Consider the following 20757-nt stretch of genomic DNA (forward strand, 5'->3'; position numbering starts at 1 on the left):
GCTCATCCTCCTGCAGCTAACTGTCTCTCTCTGTTTTTAAAAACTCACCGTTTCCCGCATGGCATTCAGCCTATCACAGGTGTCGCTCCTTTGTGTCAGCTCCAGGCTCTGGTATGCTGCTGTGCCGCCAGGTATTAGATCGGGCCAGGAGATGTGCAGTCCCCTGCCCTCCAGATTTAGCTGCCGGGACTTCATTACCCACGCAACCATGGACTCCGGTATCCGGTTCCTAGCTCTCAGCTCTGGGGCAAGTTTAATCACAGCTCCACTCACCAGGTTCTGCTCTACTTCTCTCCTACTGACACCTGCTAAGGGGACCCCTCCTTGCTTCCAGGCATGACATTACTCCCTGTGAGGGTGGCAATGCCACTGTGGCAACCGGACTCCTGGGGTGCCACATTAGCGTGGCTCGTGGTGCAGTGGGTCCATACCCATCAGTGTTACATTACAATCAGGCTATGGACTCCACAGACAAGTCAAGACCCAGTGACACCAAGGCTCTAGTACAAGTGTTGTATGAAGAGGTAAGTTCTTAATGGGAGCATCAAGAACAGCTCATGCAGGCAATTAGTGTGATGGCAACTCAGCTGCAGGATTTGTCTACTTCTGTGTCCACCCTGCCCTGCACCTCAACCTCACCAGATTCCCTTTACTCAGCATCAACATCATCTCCAGCTTCTACTTCCACCGCGCTTTGATGTAGATCCCGGGGAAAGCCACAACATCGTAAATCAGTGCCAGATACAGTTCACTCTCCATGATCATCTTTTACCTTCAGACAAGACCAAGATTATGTTCATGGTCTCTGTGCTGTTCGGTTGAGCCCTGGTATGGGTTAACCCCATTTGGGTGCATGATAGTCCTGAGACTCACGATTCTTGGAGATGTTCCAGGCAGTATTCGAGAAACCTGGCTGCACTTCATCTTCTGCCTTGTCCCTTCTGACTCTTAGACAGGGCATGGAAATTGTGGCTCTGTATGCCTTACGCTTCTGCACCCTGCTGGTGAAGATGGACTGCAATCAAGAAGCCATGGTGGCAACCTTCTGGCAGGGCCTGTCTGGACATATACGATACGATAAACTTTATTGATCCCGTGGGTATTTATGATATTACAGCAGCAATACAAACTGCAGTACATAAAATATTTGGACACAAATCTTGCACAAGTATACCAACATTACATAACAAATAAATGTGGGTAGTCCAGGTATATAAGTCACTGTTAATTGACATTAGCACACCAGCAATCAGTCATTGTTATATTAAGCTACCATCCTATCTGGATGCCCTTATACACCTTGCTACTAGGATTGATCTCCATTTCCATGAGCAAGCTCTGGAACAGGCTCAAGTGTCTTCTCTTTTCAGGGAATCTCCCAGGTCAATTACAACCTTTTCAGTACCCTTTGTTGCCACAAGATCGACCTCCTGCTGTAGAGCTGATGAAGGTAGAGCAAGCCAAACTCTCTGTTGAAGAGCAACAGCGAAAATATAGTGACAGCGTGTGAATATACTGTGGAAGAGGGGGGCATTATGTTTGTTAATGCCCAGTGAGGCCTGGAGGCCTCCAGCGTTTTGGGACAGTTGGAGAGACGACCCAGGATGGTAAAGTTAGCTCCCCAAAACTCTTGACCCACATCTCCTTGGTTTGGGGAGAAAGGTATTTCTGCAGCCCATTTAGACTCCTTATCTATTGCTAACCTCATCCATGCCAACCTGTTTCATCAGCTTTCGCTTCCTATGCAACAGCTAGTTCGTCCCCTGGTTGTTGCCTCCATTGACGGACAAACCCTGGCGGAGACTATACATCATATCATCCTGCAAATTGGAACCCAGCGCTCTGAAAAAATCTCTTTTTGTGTGCTATCTCTGTAAACTCTATTTTTTGGGGTCTTCTGTGATTTTGACTACACACGCTAGTTGTTGACTGGTCACTGGTCAGGTGTTTCAATAGGGATTACTGTGTTCTACCAACTTCCTTGCCAAGGTTTTGCCCAAGTTCCCACCTTACTTGCCTTCAGACCTGCTGTCCCAGTCTTAATCTCGTGTCTTGTCTTAATTCTTTCACGTGTCTGATCCTGAGGAGGAATCTCAGCACATCTTTAACCTAGCTAAGATTGATGAAGTGGCGAATGTTCTTGTAGAAGACGTCCATCCGGATAAGACCTTTTCTTCACTTAGGAGGAGGAGAATCCTGTTCTGGAGACATAAATCCAAGCTGGCCAAAGATGTTCGGGACTTTTTAACCACTTGTCCACCATTCGCTAGTAAAAATAAACCCTCCCGGAACAAGCCTGCTGAAAACGTGTGCATCTCTACCATTCCTGAGAGCTTTCCTTGGCAACCTGGCCTAAAAAGGGATGGGCGTAAGGGGAGTACTGTCATGCAGGCATCTCACACGCCTTCTCAGTGACAACATACAGTACTTACTGCATTCACCACTTTTCTTCCCCAATGTCAGACCATCTTCCTATGTTCCCTTGTGCTCAGTGCTAGCTCTGCTCCTTGAGAATTTCCACTTGGCTATAGGGAAGCACGGCCACATCTTACGGGAATGTATGCCCTCCAGGGTATATTGCGCACTGGATCCATACCCACCAGCGTTACAGTTTTATTTTTTGTTAAATGAGTTCGTGCACATGCTGCGGAAAAAGCCGCACCGAAACGCGGCTTTTTTTCCTCGCAGCATGTCACTTCTTTTGTGCAGAACTGCAGCGTTTCTGCACCTTTAGACTTTCATTGAGTTGGGCACATCCGCATCAAAACCGCAGATGTAAAAAAGATCTGCAGTTTAGATGCGGATGTGGGTCCGAGAAATGCTGCATTTCGGGAGGAGGGAAGTGTGTGGGCGGAATGTGGGCGGTGACTGTGTGCGTGTATGTGTGTGCTGGGTCTATCCAGATATATCTATAGATAGATATATGAATAGATAGATGTATGCATCTATAGATCTATCTATATGTAGATCTGTCTATCCATCACATCTATCATCTGTCTATCTGTGTGTGTAATGGAGTGTGGGTTGGACAAATGTAAAAGAGGAGGTTGGACAATAATGACATCACAAATCTTTTTTTTTTTGTTCAATAATACATCTTTATTTAGCTTTCAAAAACGCACCAAAACGCATAAAAACTGCGCAAAAAATGCACCAAAAGCGAATTAAAAAATGCATCAAAACCGTGCAAAAAATGCATAAAAAACGCATCAAAACTGCACAAAAAATGCATCAAAACTGCACCAAAAACGCATCGAAACTGCACCAAAAACTGCATCAAAACCGCACCAAAATTGCATCAACACTGCACCAAAACCGCACCAAAAAATACATCAAAACTGCACCAAAAACGGCATCAAAACTGCTCAAAAACCGCACCAAAAACTGCATCAAAACCGCAACAAAAACTCCATCAAAACCGCTCCAAAATTGCACCAAAAACTGCATCAAAACCGCACCAAGAACTGCATCAAAACCGCACCAAAAACTGCATTAAAACCGCACCAAAACTGCAAAACAGCACCAAAAACTGCATCAAAACTGCACCAAGAACTGCATCAAAACTGCACCAAAAACTGCATCAAAACCACCAGGTTTTGATGCATTTTTTGGTGCATTTTTGATACTGTTTATGGTGCGGTTTTTGCGCGGTTTTGATGCAGTTTTTGGAAATAAACGAAAAATATGCATGATTTGAAAGGAAACATGCATGAAAAAACAGATTCCGAGGCCGGATTCATCATTTCACATCTCAGTTTCATACGTTTTTTGCCGGATCCGCCGCTGTGCGTTTTTTGGCCGGACAGAAAAAACGTTCCTCTGTATGTGTTTTCCATCTGGCGGAAACAGCTTTTTTGACGGATCCAGCAAAAAACGGATGAAACGTGTGGCCATCAGGCGCAATCCGGCGCTAATACAACTCTATGAGAAAAAAACAGATCCGGCGGAAAAAAATGGATCCGTTTTTTTCAAAACTCGCTGGATTGTGCCTCACGGAAAAAACCTGATGTGTGAAAGCAGCTGTGTTTTGGCGCACTGCCGGCACAAAAAAAGTTACATGTAACGTTTTTTTGTGCGTCTAGTCCTCCATTTTCGACCACGCATACACGGCCCGAAACGCCACCCCCTCCTCCCTGAACCTTGCAATGGGGTAGTGGAAGCGTCTTAAGACTGCTTCCGCTGCCCAAGTCTGGCATTTTTGTGACAATATGCATCGGTATGTCGCAGCGCAACGACCCCGTACCGACGCTAGTGTGAAAGCAGCCTAAGGCTACTTTCACACTTGCGTTTTTAGCAATCCGTCTTTTTGGGAAAAAAAGGATCCTGCAAATGTGCTTGCAGGATGTGTTTTTTAACCATAGACTTGTATTAGTGACGGATCCGTCGTGCAACGGATGCGTCGTGTTTTGGCGGACCGTTGGCACAAAAAAACGTTCAAGTGAACGTTTTTTGTCCATCGCGTCCGCCATTTTCTACCGCGCATGTGCGGCCAAAACTATGCCCCCTCCTCCCCGGACTTCAGAATGGGCAGCGGATGCGTTGAAAAACTGCATCCGCTGCCCACGACGTGCACAAATTTCACAATGTGCATCAGTACGTAGGCCCGACGCATAGCGACGGACCCGTACCGACGCAAGGGTGAAAGAGGCCTTTATGAGCGTTTAATTTAGTAAAAAAACTGAAAAAAAACCGGCATGGGCTCCCGTGCAATTTTCTGCACCAGACGGGGAAAGCCGACGGCCGGGGGCCAATATTTGTAGCCTGCTATGAATATCAGCCCGCAGCTGTCTGCATAGCCTTTACTGGCTATTAAAATAGGGGGACCCCCCACAAAAAATGATGTGGGGTCCCCCTAAATTTTATAGCCAGAAAGGCTACGCAGACAGCTGCGGGCTGATATTCATAGCCTAGAGAAGGGCCATGGATATTGGTCCCCCCCGGCTACAAATACCAGTCCGCAGCCACCCCGGAAATGGCGCATCTGTAAGATGCGCCAATTCCGGCACTTAGCCTCTCTCTTCCCACTCCCGTGTAGTGGTGGGATATGGGGTAATAAGGGGTTAATGTCACCTTGCTATTGTAAGGTGACATTAAGCCGGGTTAATAACGGAGAGGCGTCAATAAGATGCCTATCCATTAGTAATCCAATACTAATAAAGGGTTAATAAAACACACACATTAGGAAAAAAGTATTTTAATATTCTTCATTTAACCATACTTACCATACTTCAGAGCCTGCAAAAAATGTAAAATAATAAACCATATACTACCTGTCTGCCGTAGTCCAATTAATAACGAGTGTCCCACGACGATCTCCCCTATAGAACAGTGACATCGGGTGATGTCACTGCTCTATAGGACCCTCAGTGACACACTGACAGGAGACAATGGCTCCTGCAGTGTATCACTGAGGTTACCTGAGTTCAAAGTGTCACTTTATGCCAATTGCTGCCTGGGAAAATTTCTCGACAGCAATGGCATAAAGTGAGACTAGGGACTATTTTCTCACAGGGGCGTAGGAATACATTGTGAGGAATACATTGTGGAAGGATACCTTCCATCATTGTATTCCTGGAGCCCCTGGAGAGCGGTCGCATCAGCTGATGCTCCTGCTCTCCACGGGAGATCGTCGAGGGACACTCGTTTTAATTGGATTTCTGTGGATCAGGGAGTATATTGGTTGTTTATTATTTTAATATTTCTTACAGATGACAATGGCTTCGGGGATCAAGGTGACAAGTGATGGTGAGTATGTACTCTATGTTACATGTACTGTATGTCTGTATGTATGTTGTATGTTTGTACGTACTGTATGTGGCATGTTGCATGTCGCATGTTGCATGTCGTCGCATGTTGCATGTCGTCGCATGGTGCATGTCGTCGCATGGTGCATGTCGTCGCATGGTGCATGTCGTCGCATGGTGCATGTCATATGTTGCATGTCGCATGGTGCATGTCGTCGCATGGTGCATGTTGTCGCATGGTGCATGTCATATGTAGCATGTTGCATGTCGTAGCATGTTGCATGTCGTAGCATTGTGCATGTCGTTGCATGGTGCATGTCGTCGCATGGTGCATGTCGTCGCATGTCCCATGTCGTCGCATTTTGCATGTTGTCGCATGTTACATGTCGCATGTTCCATGTCGCGTGTCCCATGTTGCGTGTCCCATGTCACATGTTGTCGCATGTCCCATGTTGTCACATGTTGTGTGTTATATGTTGCATGTCACATGGTGTATGTTGTATGTCTGTATGCACTGTATGTCTGTATGTATTGTATATATATATTTTTTTTACATTCAACCCATTAGCCGGATGATGGGACTACTACTGTCCCATCATTGGCTAATGTGTCATTCACTGTCACTGTAGCAGGCAGAGCCCGATGGGACTTGTAGTCCTATCGGACGATGCCTGCACACAGAGACATACAGCAATGACACCCGCCCGCCGCAGACCTTTGCACGGCCAGCGGACCCACCACACAGCCTGGCGCAGCCCCACGGCACATCCCGGCGGTGGCACATCACGGCGCAGGCACCGGCACATCCCAGCGCCAGCACAGACCGGCACCACGGCACATCATGGTGCAGGCACCGGCACATCCCGGCGCCAGCACATACCGGCACCACGGCACATCAGGGCGCAGGCACCGGCACATCACGGCACCAGCACATACCGGGACCACGGCACATCACGGCGCAGGCACCGGCACATCCCGACGCCAGCACATACCGGCACCACGGCACATCACGGCGCAGGCACCGGCACATCCCGCAGACTCCTCCACGCCCGCCCATCCCAGAACACAGCGTTCACATCCCTGCCTACTACCTAGCCCCGCCCGCCCCCAGCACAGCCCCGCCCGCCCCCAGCACAGCCCTGCAGTCCCCAGCACTGCCCACAGCCCAGTCACTCTTGATGAGTGACTGCTGTCTGTGGAGCCTGGGGTCACACCTGCTACTGACGTCGCATCAATTTCCAGAGTCTGGAAATTGACGTGACGTCGGTGGAAATTAGCGGCGGCTGCAGCCTGGGGGTCACGTGACCCGGACTCAGCCACCAGCATAGCGCCGCTCACAGGCGAAAATGGCAATGGAAGGTATTTACACAATTCATCAGGGGCCCCGGGGGGATACATTGGGGGATAATTGAAAGTAGTGGACAACCCCTTTAAATCTGTGCTCCCAAATCCAAATGCCTCTCTTCTTCCGAGCTCCACTGTGAATAAACCACAGTAAGAGGCCACATGTTTGGTATTATTGTAGTGGGGAGAGCGTACCTAACAATTCTTTAGAAGCACAAGCTGGGCATTGGGGATGATGAAATATATGGGAGCACTACACTGTATGGAGGCACAACGTATGGACACTAAACTGGCATATTTACAATTCTCCAGAATAAGGCTACTTTCACACTAGCGTTAACTGCAATCCGCCACAATGCGTCGTTTTGCCGAAAAAACGCATCCTGCAAAAGTGCTTGCAGGATGCGTTTTTTCCCCATAGACTTACATTAAGTGACGTATTGCGACGGATTGACACACGTCGCAACCGTCGTGCGACGGTTGCGCCGTGTTGTGGCGGACCGTCGGGACCAAAAAACGCTACATGTAACGTTTTTTGCTCACAACGGTCCGCTTTTTCCGACCGCGCATGCGCGGCTGGAACTCCGCCCCCACCTCCCCGCACTTCCCCGCGCCTCACAATGGGGCAGCGGATGCGCTGGAAAAATGCATCCGCTGCCCCTGTTGTGCAGCAGAGACAACGCTAGCGTCGGGAACCTCGGCCCGACGCACCGCGACGGGCCGAGCCCGACGCTAGTGTGAAAGTAGCCTAAAGCCTGGTGTGGATGTTACAAACCAGTAATTGCAGCCGCAGATGAATTAATTGATGCAATTTCTACAATGAGGCTATTCTGGCACCTTAGTAGCTTTGCAAATGTCACCCGCAAACTATTCTAGCAAAATCTGTTCTCTAAAAGCCAAATGGTGCTCCTTCCTTCTCAGCCTGATGTGTTGTGTAACAGCAGTTTCCAACGACATATAGGGAGGGCATCATCACATTGTGCATTAAATTGTGTCCAGTACTACCTATTAACTCATGTGTCACAAATTTACAGCAAAGTGAAAAAAAAAATTCACCACTAAAATGTTATATTTCCATGTCCTAATGTTATAAACTTCTATGGGGCAACTATTGGTTCAAAATACTCACTACACCCCCAGATAAAATTCAGTGAAGTTTCCAATATTTGGTCAATTGTGTGGGTTTCTGCTGTTCTGGCACCTCAGGGGCTCTGCTAATGTAGCCCACAATCTACTCAAATGGAATCTGCATTCTAAAGGCCAAGTAGTGCTCCTTCCCATCCGATCCCTGCTGTGTGCTCAAACAGTAGAGTTGTGACGCCCACCAGGGCCGTGGGGTCCTCGGAACCGGGTCGGACAGTTCTTTGGGGAAGTCACGGGGCCGTGACCCGACTCTGAGGCCCTGAGCGTGCATTAAAAATGCAAGGGATGGAAAGGGGAAAAGTTATATGGGATTGATTCGTGACGCCACCCTTGGTGTTCGGCAAGGGATGGCCGACGCTGCGGTTCAGATCCACTGGGGCCGATGGTGACGCAGTAAAGATGGTACAGCTGCCCATGGGTAGAGCAGGGTCCCAGGGCATTTATAGGGTAAAATTGATGATGGTAACTGTTGTGATACGGGGCAGGTGACCCAGTAAATAATTCTGAGGACACAGCGGGGTGCAGTCTTCACACTTTACTCACAGTCTTTAGGTTACAATCACCAACCAGGTGCTGTGTCCTCCGGGTGGGTGGGCCAGCCAGCTCTCGGGTAATTTGGGTGCACTTTTCCGGGACCCCCTTCTTGTCTACCTTTCCAGGTCACCTTTCTGCGCTGGCTCACACTCTCCTGCCCTGCGCCTTACACACAGTGTCCCAAGCCAACAGCCTCAGGTGCTGTCAGGCGAGGTCCTCATGGTCCCTCTGAACTTATGTGGCAGCCTTTTTAGCGATTGTGTGTAGATTTGGCTGTCGCACATACAGACACCACAGCCACCGGTTTGCTAGCTGAGTCCTACAGTCTCTCCACTAGTCTAGTGCCGGTCTCCACTGCGACCTGGTCCCTCCACCCGACTATGGTTGTTGTGGATCCGGGCGCCACGGGTGGATTTTTCACTTCCCTGGCCCCTAGGACCCCTTCTCTTTGGAGCGCCTCTCAGACACCTCCGTCCTCCTCTCACTCCTCACAGACTCTACTGACTCTGCCTCCCTACTGTCTCCATGACAACACTTCACTCCTAACTGTCACTCTCTCCACCCACACCCTCTACCTAGTCCCCCCTCCAGCCTGAGATGTGGTCCTTCCTAAATTGGGTCCGCCGAGATCCCCTGTCCTCGAGTGGTGTTGGATGCTAAAGTGCGGGTATCGGGTAATGCCCCCTTCTTACCCAAGAATGGGTTACCACACCTCTGGATGAGGTGCAGTACTTCTATGGCGACTGGACTCTCAGGGGCACCACAGAGTCAGAACCACAATTGGGGTATCACTGTGTTTGGTAAAAATAGCATAACAAATTATGGGTTCCATTTTCTACTATTAGCCCTTGTGTATATTATAAATTTGGAGCTAAAACAGTATTTTATTGGAAAAAATGTAATTTTTTTGTTTTCACGTCTAAATGCTACAACATTTTGTGGATCACCTTTAGGTTAAAAAATGCTTAGTACATCACTATTTGAGTTCCTTGAGGGGTCTAGTTCACAAAATGGGGTCACTTGAGGGGGTTTTCTGCTGTTTTTGACATGTTAGGGGCTCTGCAAACACTCCAAAAATGAAACTCTTTCCTTTCCGAACCCAGCAATTTTTGACCACACATGGGATATCATTGCATTCAGGAGAAATGGCGTTACAAATTATGGGGTCTGAATTGTCCTATTATCCATTTTTAATATGACAAATGTAGGTTTAAAACAACATTTTAGCTGAAAAAATATCATTTTTGTTTTCACATCCACCACATTTGAAAAAGTTCTGTGAAGCACCTGTTGGTTCAACGTGCTTACCACATCTCTAAATAAATTCCTTGATTGGTGCAGCTTGCAAAATACAGTCATTGTGGGGAGTTTCTGCTGTTTAGGTACATCAGGGGCTCTTACCTCAGTACCCCTGGTATCTCCACTATTAGATCGGATAGACAGGGTGGACAGCAGTGTGAGCAGCCACTTCTTACCTAAGCACCCCTAATATCTCCAGTATTAGATCAGATAGAGAGGGTGGACAGCAGTGTGAGCAGCCACTTCTTACCTCAGTACCCCTGGTATCTCCACTATTCGATCAGATAGACAGGGTGGACAGCAGTGTGAGCAGCCACTTCTTACCTCAGCACCCCTAATATCTCTAGTATTAGATCAGATAGAGAGGGTGGACAGCAGTGTGAACAGCCACTTCTTACCTCAGTACCTCTGGTATCTCCACTATTAGATCAGATAGAGAGGGTGGACAGCACTGTGAGCAGTCTCCTCTTACCTCAGTACCCCTGGTATGTCCACTATTAGATCACCTAGACAGGGTGGACAGCAGTGTGAGCAGCCACTTCTTTCCTCAGTACCTCTGGTATCTCCACTATTAGATCAGATAGAGAGGGTGGACAGCACTGTGAGCAGACTCTTCTTACCTCAGTACCCCTGGTATATCCACTATTATATCACATAGACAGGGTGGACAACAGTGTGAGCAGCCACTTCTTACCTCAGCACCCCTAATATCTCCAGTATTAGATCAGATAGACAGGGTGGACAGTAGTGTGAACAGTCTCTTCTTACCTCAGCACCCCTAATATCTTAAAAAGATAAAGTTGGGCTGAACGCCCTAGCCAGTTCACCGACTACCCCTGGTGGACGGAACTCCGTCAGGATCTGACGTGGATCTGCAGATTTACGAAGAGTACACGTTCCAGCTCCTGCCTATCCACGTTCATAGAGGATTCTGCCATTTGTAATGTTTTATCATTTGAAGAAATAAAGGAATGATTTTTTAAGGAGCTGGAACGTCTACTCTTCCTAATCTCCTAATATCTCCAGTATTAGATCAGATAGACAGGGTGGACAGCAGTGTGAGCAGCCTCTTCTTACCTCAGCACCCCTAATATCTCCAGTATTTGATCAGATAGAGTAGACAGCAGTGTGAGCAGCCTCTAGTTAGCCCTCCACTCCTGGTATGTCCACTATTAGATCAGAATATCCACTAGAACCACCTCTTCATACCCATGAAAGAAGAGGGCAGAACTTATTGCACTGGTTCACAAGCACCTGTCCTATTAACATTCTAGCACCGGTTTCTATCAGTGTAACAAAATGGTGGCTATTTTATTGTCTATAGTGATACCTTCTCTAGACCAAACATTTGAGTTTCTAATTAATTGTAGTTAGGAATTTATTCATTATGACATTTCCTTGGATGTATTTATTTCATTTCCTGAGAACTCCATCAATGATGGTGACAACCACTTGGAACACCATTTCTGCTTGTTTGTTAGTCTCTTAGACCCCTTACGCATTTTTTCAGAACGATGTGTATTTCCTTGTAACACTATAAACTAATGTTAATGAAGTCTGGAGCTGCTAATGTCTCTGCTAGAATAAATTACTATATGGTCTGAAGATTTATTTTTATTTTACACTTGTGTCCAACTGAGACTGATTGTGTTTAGATCTTCATCTCTGTCTGTCTCTAGTTCTGGATGTGCCTTCAGTTTAAATGTAAGGTTCCATTATATTCTGATATACTGAACAAAATTGTCAGAATGTAAGGGTTTGTAAACGTATAGTCCAGGGCCGCCATCAGGGCATTACAGCCGTGACTGGCGTATGGGGCCCGGTGGGCAGAGGGGCCTGCATTGGGCCCCGTCTCATCTGCCCATCGGGCCCCTACCGGCAGCCGCAGGCTGAACCAGGCCCTTAGCTGCGGCCGGCGCTGCAGCGCTATTGAAGTGCGGGCCCGAGGCCGCACGTCAATAGTTAACAGCCGCCAGCCAATCTGAGGCTGGCAGCTGACGTCAGCCGCAGCGTGCATGTCGCCGGCGTCTGACTTCATTGTCAGTCGCCGGCGAGTGCACGCTGCAGCTGCGTGCAGAGAGCAGGAGCGCGGGACGGGAGGTAAGTAGAACTTTTTTTTTTAAATTGAGAGCGGCGATCCGGGGGGGGGGGGGGGGGGGGGCCCAGGGCAGAGCGCTGGACACAGGAGGGGGCAGAGCGCTGGCCACAGGAGGGGGCAGAACGCTGGACACAGGAGGGGGCAGGGCGCTGGACACAGGAGGGGGCAGAGCGCTGGCCACAGGAGGGGGCAGAACGCTGGACACAGGAGGGGGCAGGGCGCTGGACACAGGAGGGGGCAGAGCGCTGGACACAGGAGGGGGCAGAACGCTGGACACAGGAGGGGGCAGAACGCTGGACACAGGAGGGGGCAGAACGCTGGACACAGGAGGGGGCAGAACGCTGGACACAGGAGGGGGCAGAGCGCTGGACACAGGAGGGGGCAGAGCGCTGGAGGGGGCAGAGCGCTGGACACAGGAGGGGGCAGAGCGCTGGACACAGGAGGGGGCAGAGCGCTGGACACAGGAGGGGGCAGAGCGCTGGACACAGGAGGGGGCAGAGCGCTGGACACAGGAGGGGGCAGAACGCTGGACACAGGAGGGGGCAGAACGCTGGACACAGGAGGGGGCAGAGCGCTGGACACAGGAGGGGCAGAGCGCTGGACACAGGAGGGGGCAGAACGCTGGACACAGGAGGGGGCAGAGCGCTGGACACAGGAGGGGGCAGAGCGCTGGACACAGGAGGGGGCAGAGCGCTGGACACAGGAGGGGGCAGAACGCTGGACACAGGAGGGGGCAGAGCGCTGGACACAGGAGGGGGCAGAACGCTGGACACAGGAGGGGGCAGAGCGCTGGACACAGGAGGAGCAGAACGCTGGACACGGGGGGCAGAGCGCTGGACACAGGAGGGGGCAGAGCGCTGGACACAGGGGGGCAGAGCGCTGGACACAGGAGGGGGCAGAACGCTGGACACAGGAGGGGGCAGAGCGCTGGACACAGGAGGGGGCAGAACGCTGGACACGGGGGGGCAGAACACTGGACACAGGGGGGGCAGAACGCTGGACACGGGGGCAGAGCGCTGGACACGGGGGCAGAGCGCTGGACACGGGGGCAGAGCGCTGGACACGGGGGCAGAGCGCTGGACACAGGGGGGCAGAGCGCTGGACACGGGCAGAACGCTGGACACAGGCAGAACGCTGGACACGGGCAGAACGCTGGACATTGGGGCAGAAAGATGCACACAGGGGCAGAAAGATGCACACGGGCAGAAAGCTGGGCACAGGGGGGGCAGAAAGCTGGACACGGGGGCAGAAAGCTGGACACGGGTGCAGAAAGCTGGGCACAGGGGGGCAGAAAGCTGGGCACAGGGGGGCAGAAAGCTGGGCACAGGGGGGCAGAAAGCTGGGCACAGGAGGGCAGAAAGCTGGACACGTGGGCAGAAAGCTGGACACGGGGGCAGAAAGCTGGACACAGGGGCAGAAAGCTTGACACAGGGGGGGCATGATTGGAGACACGGGGCAGGATGACAGACACTGCGGCATGACTGGAGACACTGGGGCAGGAATGGAAACAGATGGGGCAGAATTGAGAAATGGGGGCCTGATTGGAGACGGGGCAGAATGGTGATACGGGCATGATTGGAGACACTGGAGGCAGGATTGGAGACAGATGGGGCAGGATCATGGGGGGCAGGATGGATACGATGGAGACAGATGGGGCAGGATGGGGAGATCATATGGGGCAGGATGGATACTCATTAGGGCAGGATGGGGAGATCATATGGGGCAGGATGGATACTCATTAGGGCAGGATGGGAGAACATATGGCTGACCCCAGTAATGAGACACACGGGGGCTAGGATGGCGAATATTATTACCATAGGGGCTAATTAAGGGATATTATTACTGCAGTGATGTATTTATTTTATTTTTTGAGTACACTGTTTTAAATGGAGGGGCGGTCCTATTACTGTGTAGATTGACACTATGTCGCCTTCTTCATGTGGTGTAATGTAGAAGTTGGGAAAATTAAGTAATGTGTTCTGCAAGTGGAACTCGAGATAACTGTTATTTCCTGCAGAAACGAGTCCTGGCTGCATGAAGTGATGGTGGTCTCTGCGGGATGAAAGATGAAGGACTTCACCTAGAGACGTCACTGGTAAGTCAGTGTTACCTATACACTGACACTATACACTGTATACTATATACAGAGGTCCTGTGTATAATATCACCAGTGATCACTGGATTACCTGTAGACTATATACAGAGCTCCTGTGTATAATGTCACTAGTGATCACTGTATTATCTGTACACAGACACTGCATACTAAGTACAGATCTCCTGTGTATAATGGCACTTATGGTGATAGTATTGTGTTTTTTTTATTATTGATCAGTATTGTAGTATTCAGTCACTATGTGTTGGTAATATGTGGTCTGGTCATGATGTTGTGGTATTTGTTTCTTGTATTTGATATTATTCGATCACTGTGGTGGTAATATGTCATCTGGTCATGGTGTGGCGGTATTTGTGCCTTGTAGATAGTATTATAGGTCACTGTGGTGATAATATGGTGTCTGGTCATGGTGCTGTGGTATTTGTTCCTTGTATGTGGTATTATAGGTCATTTTAAAAATTGAAAAATAAAAATATACCTAAATTGTACTGCATATTTTAACAAATATGTAATAGGTTACAGTAGAGTAGGGCCCAGCCAAAAGTGTCTACCTTGTCATTTTGGTGGCTTAAAAAAATCTATTGGCCAAAACAAAAGCTGCCGGCTACATGTGTGATCTGGTGATGGGAACTGTCAATGTGTGATAGGTGAGAAGTGGAGAATTTCCAAGAGAGAGCGGTGGGACTGTGGACAGTTTGAGGGGTGGAGCGTGGAGGCGGGGCTGGGGTGGAGCCTGGGCGGAGTCTCAAGGGGGCCCCGGAAATTTTGCCAGTATGGGGCCCCAAAATTTCTAGTGGCAGCCCTGCGTATAGTACCAAAAGTTTTATTCAGTGCTTGTTACTTGGGAACTAAGAATTTTATTTTATAGGTTTTTTTCCTACATATTTTCATCATTTCAGTACACTGCTGCTGATTTAAAGGTTACAGTAAGAGTCTGTGTCTTACTGATTCCCTGTTGTCAGATAGAATGAGTGATATGTCAATATTAGAACTCATCTCCTTGCCTGTAGTAATGTAATTTCCTTGTTACCAGTAGGGGGAGCTGTAGTCCTACAGAAATTCAATCCACAAACAGCTGCCTGCCTGAAATGAAGACATGTATTATCTATATGTGTTTACTATGCTGTGTATCTAAACTAAACTATAACTGATCTTCCTAATAATTAGCCATTATTCTAGCTTTATAGATGAAAACAACAGTCCAATAACATGCATTACTATTTTGGTGCCCTTGTCATTGTTATGATTTCATTTTGTATAATAAAATACACTATATATTATGTTTGCAATGCACTTTCCTGCCTTAATTAGCAATTAGTATTCATATAGTGGATATCTAACAAACTCTTGAATGGAGCACCACGCAAGCCACTTAATCCGTACCGTCGTCTCGATGTGCTATGTATAATTTATGAACTTTGCCTATGATAAATATTTTACTTGTGCAAGGTTCACATCACGTTTAGTGAACACTATAAGTATGTACTGTAGGTGTCAGGAGGATCTCCTGTCCGAAGAGGCATGCAGAATAAATATATATATATTTTTTTTACTATGTACCATATGGAAATGAGTGATTTACTGCACTATTTCATACTGAAAAAACAAAGGTACATCTGTGCCATAGAGGCCAAAAGGACACCAACTTAGTCAGGTTAGCAGAAAACGGAATCTAATTTATCAGCAACAAGTTTCATTTGGAGTAGTATGAATATGAGGAATTCTACATTCAGGTCATATTAAATAAAAATATCTGAGTATCTGACTATTTATTTGCTTCTTCCCTACATAATCCCTAGAACATTGTTGGGTATTCACATACATTCATGTACACTTGTAATTATGGACAGTGTTGCCATATTGTACTTACCATACAGAATATTTAGCATAGAGATGGGCATAACAAGGAATCCTATAAGCATGTCAGCTATGGCAAGGGACATAAGAAAATAATTAGTGGCATTCTGAAGCTTTTTTTCCAGAGACACAGCCATGATCACTAGTATATTCCCAGCAATGGTCAACACGATGACCGTGACTGTCAGAAGGGCAGGCCAATTCTTTTCTAGAGAAAAAGAACTTCCTTCTGGATTGAGACGTGTCACATTTCCCGAGTTCAAGGTCCAATTGAAAATATCAGTCGTATTATCCCCTCCAGCTGTGGGTTCACGGTTGTAAGATCCCTTGTCTGAGTTTAGATGGAAGAGAGAGCTCTTGGAGATATTCAGAAAGTTCTCCTTTTCAAGAATATCCATATTTAATCCTGAGTTTTGCAGAGAATTGATATGAAAGAACAGAAGGGAGTAACTTTTCTCAAGCATTGGTCTGCTTTTAATCCACAATGGAGAGGTTTATAAGAGTTGGTCCAGCATCCTACTGAGAAGCTCACTTGGGTGTCCACCATAAGTCTCTGTGTTGTAAGATCCATCGGTTCCTTAGCATAACTGCAGGTCAGGAGAGCAATTTTCTGCGGTTCCTTTTATACTCAGGCATCAGATACCAAATGCATTTAATCCAGTCTGAACGGAAGTTTTCAGCAAGTGACAATCATCCTAAACTGTAATCTTTCTCCCAGTGTTTAAGTCCTTCACCTCCTGAGGAATCTGAGGAAAACAATCACAATAGTAATACATCTGTAATGTAAGTGCCACCCTGAGAATATATCCGTCCTAGAAATTGAAAAAAAAAAATCATCTCCCTGCGAATATAATAGTCCCAAGGTGAATCTCTATATCTGACGTCTGATCAATAATAACTCTAGATTACAGTAACTTGGTGTATTACGACTCACTTTGCAGCTCCGTAAAAGACTTGCATTGGCTTTTTAAATTACTTGGGATTATGAATGATTTTTTTTTTACATATGCAAGAAGAAAAGGTTCATGAATGCAAACAGTGCCAGTAATAAAATGCATTATGACCGCACGAGAAACACAAACAGTGCACACGTTTAGAAAAGTCACTTACAAGAGTTGTACAATGTGAATTCCATTTTCAGCCTGTGCTTTCCTCGTCTTTTCCGTACTCTCTAAATGTACAGTATGATCATTTCCAGCAGGATTTTATGGAGCTCACATGTCCCTGTTGGATTGAAGGCAGTTCTCTTCCCCTATTACAGATCTGCTCAGCTTGTTGACTTTCCAACACCACATTGTAGGAAAAAGCTCACAGATGAGAATCCAGAAAAGCTGAAAAAATATACACTTTTGTTTTTAATTAAAATTCACATGGCAGAAGCTCCCTGTCACCAGAAAGAGCAGTCTCCACAATGAGATTACGTAGTGATTTCCCCAGGAATAGCATTTCTTCCAGAGTGCCTGGGTTCAGTCTTACAGACCTCCCACTACAAACCATGTCATAAACTGCTAGGTAGCAACTGACAATAGTGGTCCGCGTTCCTCCCCAATCTGTGCTTTCTCTCATCATTTTACACAGCACGATTTAAGAATGGCTTGTAGAGTATCTGGAAATGAAAATATCTCAAAATAACCACATACGGTGCAATGACACATAGGACAGGTTAATTCTGTATATGACAGGGAGCACACGTCAGTCATGTTGGATACCAGCTATGTAGGATATTCTGGTTCTTTTTTTTACTGGATGTAAAGGGTTCTAATTGTGACAGTCGGCTATTTATGCAGGTTTTCTTCCAAGAATAACGATATACGTAACAGATCTGGGAACAATCTATTCCCTCCAGGCGTGTGTTGGGATTTATTGTGTCTGTCCCCCACAATCTGCTCATTTGTTGTATAGTAATATTACATTACTGTGATTATTACAATTCTCTATTTGCGCCAAAGAGGATGTTTGGTACAAAGAAGTTGAAAAAATGCCCAGTCTATATTTTGGACAGTGGGAAAATGTATTAATTTCATAAATAATCTTCGTTCTTTAGCAAGCATTATGTTAAAACAGAGCAGTAATTGAGACAACTTTAAGGAAACACCAATACAGTTGGCCTATAATGGGGACACTTTACCAGTGCATTTCTCTAGATATCTAAAAATTACCTGTATATTCTGTACATGTTAGTTCTAAAGAGCAAGGGGAGATAAGTGTAATCCCCGATCGCTGGGGAAATAAAGAAAATTAGTCTGGGAGATACATGCTGTCAGATTTCTGATTATAAGCTACCAGTGTGCAATGCCTAATAGATGCTAGAATGCAGCAGATACTAATGACAGCCATGAAAGTCACACATATGAGCCATCCTGAGTAACATTTTAGCAATATTGAAGCTGAATATTTGTAACATCAAAGAATAAAGATCACATCGTTTTAGAAGTGCAGCAGCCGTCATTTTTCATTAGTATTTACAGCACTGTACAGTAGTGTTCAAAATAATAGCAGTCCAATATGACTAACCAGATTAATCACTGTTTTTGGTCTAAATTATATTCCCACATGTCAAACAATTTACCAGTTGGTGCCGTAGATTCCAAGAAAAACAACAGACTCGGCATTCATGATTCTGTGAAGAAACAGGTGTGAATCAGGTGGCCTTTATATAAGGGTGAAGCCAGGACATGTTGTACCTGCATTTCTCCTTGAAAGCCTGAAAAATATGGCTCGTTCGAGACATTGTCCAATAGAACAGCCTACTTTGATTAAAAAGTTGATTGGAGAGAGTAAAACTTATAAAGAAGTGCAGACAATGATCAGCTGCTCAGCTAAAATGATCTCCAGTGCTTTAAAATAGAAAGCCAAACCAGAGAAACATGGAAGACTATCATTCGAAAGGATGGAAGAATAGCCAGAATGGCAAAGCCTCAACCAATGATCAGCTCCAGGATGATCAAAGACATGTCTCAAGTTACCTGTGAGGACTGTGACAGTGTGAAGACACCTGTGTGAAGCTAATCTCTTAGCAAAAAGTCCCTGCAAAGTTCCACCTTTAAAAAAAGACAACATGTACTGGATACAATTTGCCAAAGTACACAGCAACTGGTCTAAAGAGAAATAGAGAAACATTTTGTGGACTGATGAAAGTAAAATTGTTCTTTTTGGGTCCAAGGACCTAATACAGTTTGTCAGACGACCCCCAAACTCTGCATTCAGGCCACAGTACACTCTGAAGACAGTGAAGCATGGTGGTGCAAAAATCATGATATGGGCATGTTTCTCTTACTATGGTGCCGGACCTATTTACCGCATACCAGGGATCATGGACCAGTTTGCATATATTAAAATACTTGAAGGGGCCATGTTGCCTTACACAGAAGAGGATATGCCCTTGAAATGAGTGTTTCAACAGGAAAACGGCCCTAAGCACACCAGTAAACAAGCAAAATAGTGGTTCCAGTCCAACAAAATTGAAGTTATGGAGGGCCAGCCCAATCCCCGGACCTTAGTCCGATAGAACACTTGTGGGGTGACATTAAAGGGAACCTGTCACCCCCAAAATCGAAGAGGAGCTAAGCCCACCGGCATCAGGGGCTTATCTACAGCATTCTGGAATGCTGTATATAAGCCCCCGATGTATCCTGAAAGATGAGAAACAGGGTGAGATTATACTCACCTGGGGGGGGGCTGTCCGGTCCGATGGGCGTTGCAGTCCCGTCCGGGGCCTCCAATCTTCTTATGATGACGTCCTCTTCTTGTATTCACGCTGCCGGGAAAGGTCAGAGAGGCCCGATGCCTGCGCACTGCAGTACTTTGCTCTGCCCTCAACAGGGCAGACAAAGTACGCCTGCGCCAGAGCTGCAGCGTGAAGACAAGATGAGGATGTCATCCTATGAAGATAGGAGGCCCCGGACCGGATAGCGATGCCCATCGGACCGGACCGCCCCCCAGGTGAGTATAATCTAACCTCTTTTTCTCATCTTTCAGGATACATCGGGGGCTTCTCTACAGCATTCCAGAATGCTGTAGATAAGCCCCTGATGCTGGTGGGCTTAGCTTATCTTCGATTTTGGGGGTGACAGGTTCCCTTTAAAAATGCTGTTTCTGAGGCACAGCCAACAAATGCCAAAAAATTGTGAGATGTAGTCCAAGCATCTTGGGCTGTAATAACAGGTGCCAGAAGTTGCTTGACTCTATGCAACATAGATGAGAAGCAGTTCTAAAAACTGTGGGTATACAACTAAATGTTAGGTTAGTGATTCACAGGAATGCTAAATCGTAATAAAAAATAGTACATATTGTGAGTTTGTAAAGACAAATGCAAACACTGCTATTTTTTAAATCTTATATCTACTGCAAGATATTTTTGGAGTGACAAAGTTTCTACTCTACCTGTGTTATATTTTTTACATCGGAGAACCATACGCATGGTTGAGCATTCGTTTCTTCCTATTGCTATTTTTAGAACAGCCTAATATTCATTCTATGTAAAGTAGTTCAAAATTATATACATTTCTCTTCATGTTTTGAATTAGAAAACAGTGTGCAATGTTCTCAATGCATGGAAATAAAAACTAGTATCAAGATTTTGTGATTAACCCCTTCACGACATGCGCCGTACATGTACAGCGCAT

The 20757-nt window shown here is 46.7% G+C and overlaps 1 protein-coding gene across 1 annotated transcript in view; it reads right to left on the minus strand.

The window, feature by feature from the left end:
* HTR2A (5-hydroxytryptamine receptor 2A) overlaps nt 1–17602 on the minus strand; it is a 144325-nt gene extending 126723 nt beyond the window's left edge. The window contains exons 1-2 of the mRNA XM_077297391.1: nt 17243–17602; nt 16146–16878 (exon numbers count right to left, since the gene is read on the minus strand). Of these exons, the coding sequence (XP_077153506.1) occupies nt 16146–16596 (451 nt within the window). The 5' untranslated portion in view covers nt 16597–16878; nt 17243–17602. The remainder of the gene's footprint in view (nt 1–16145; nt 16879–17242) is intronic.
* Nucleotides 17603–20757: the final 3155 nt, after the last annotated feature.

The sequence above is a fragment of the Ranitomeya variabilis genome, chromosome 3 (assembly GCF_051348905.1).
Source record: "Ranitomeya variabilis isolate aRanVar5 chromosome 3, aRanVar5.hap1, whole genome shotgun sequence".
NCBI classification, from domain to species: domain Eukaryota; kingdom Metazoa; phylum Chordata; class Amphibia; order Anura; family Dendrobatidae; genus Ranitomeya; species Ranitomeya variabilis.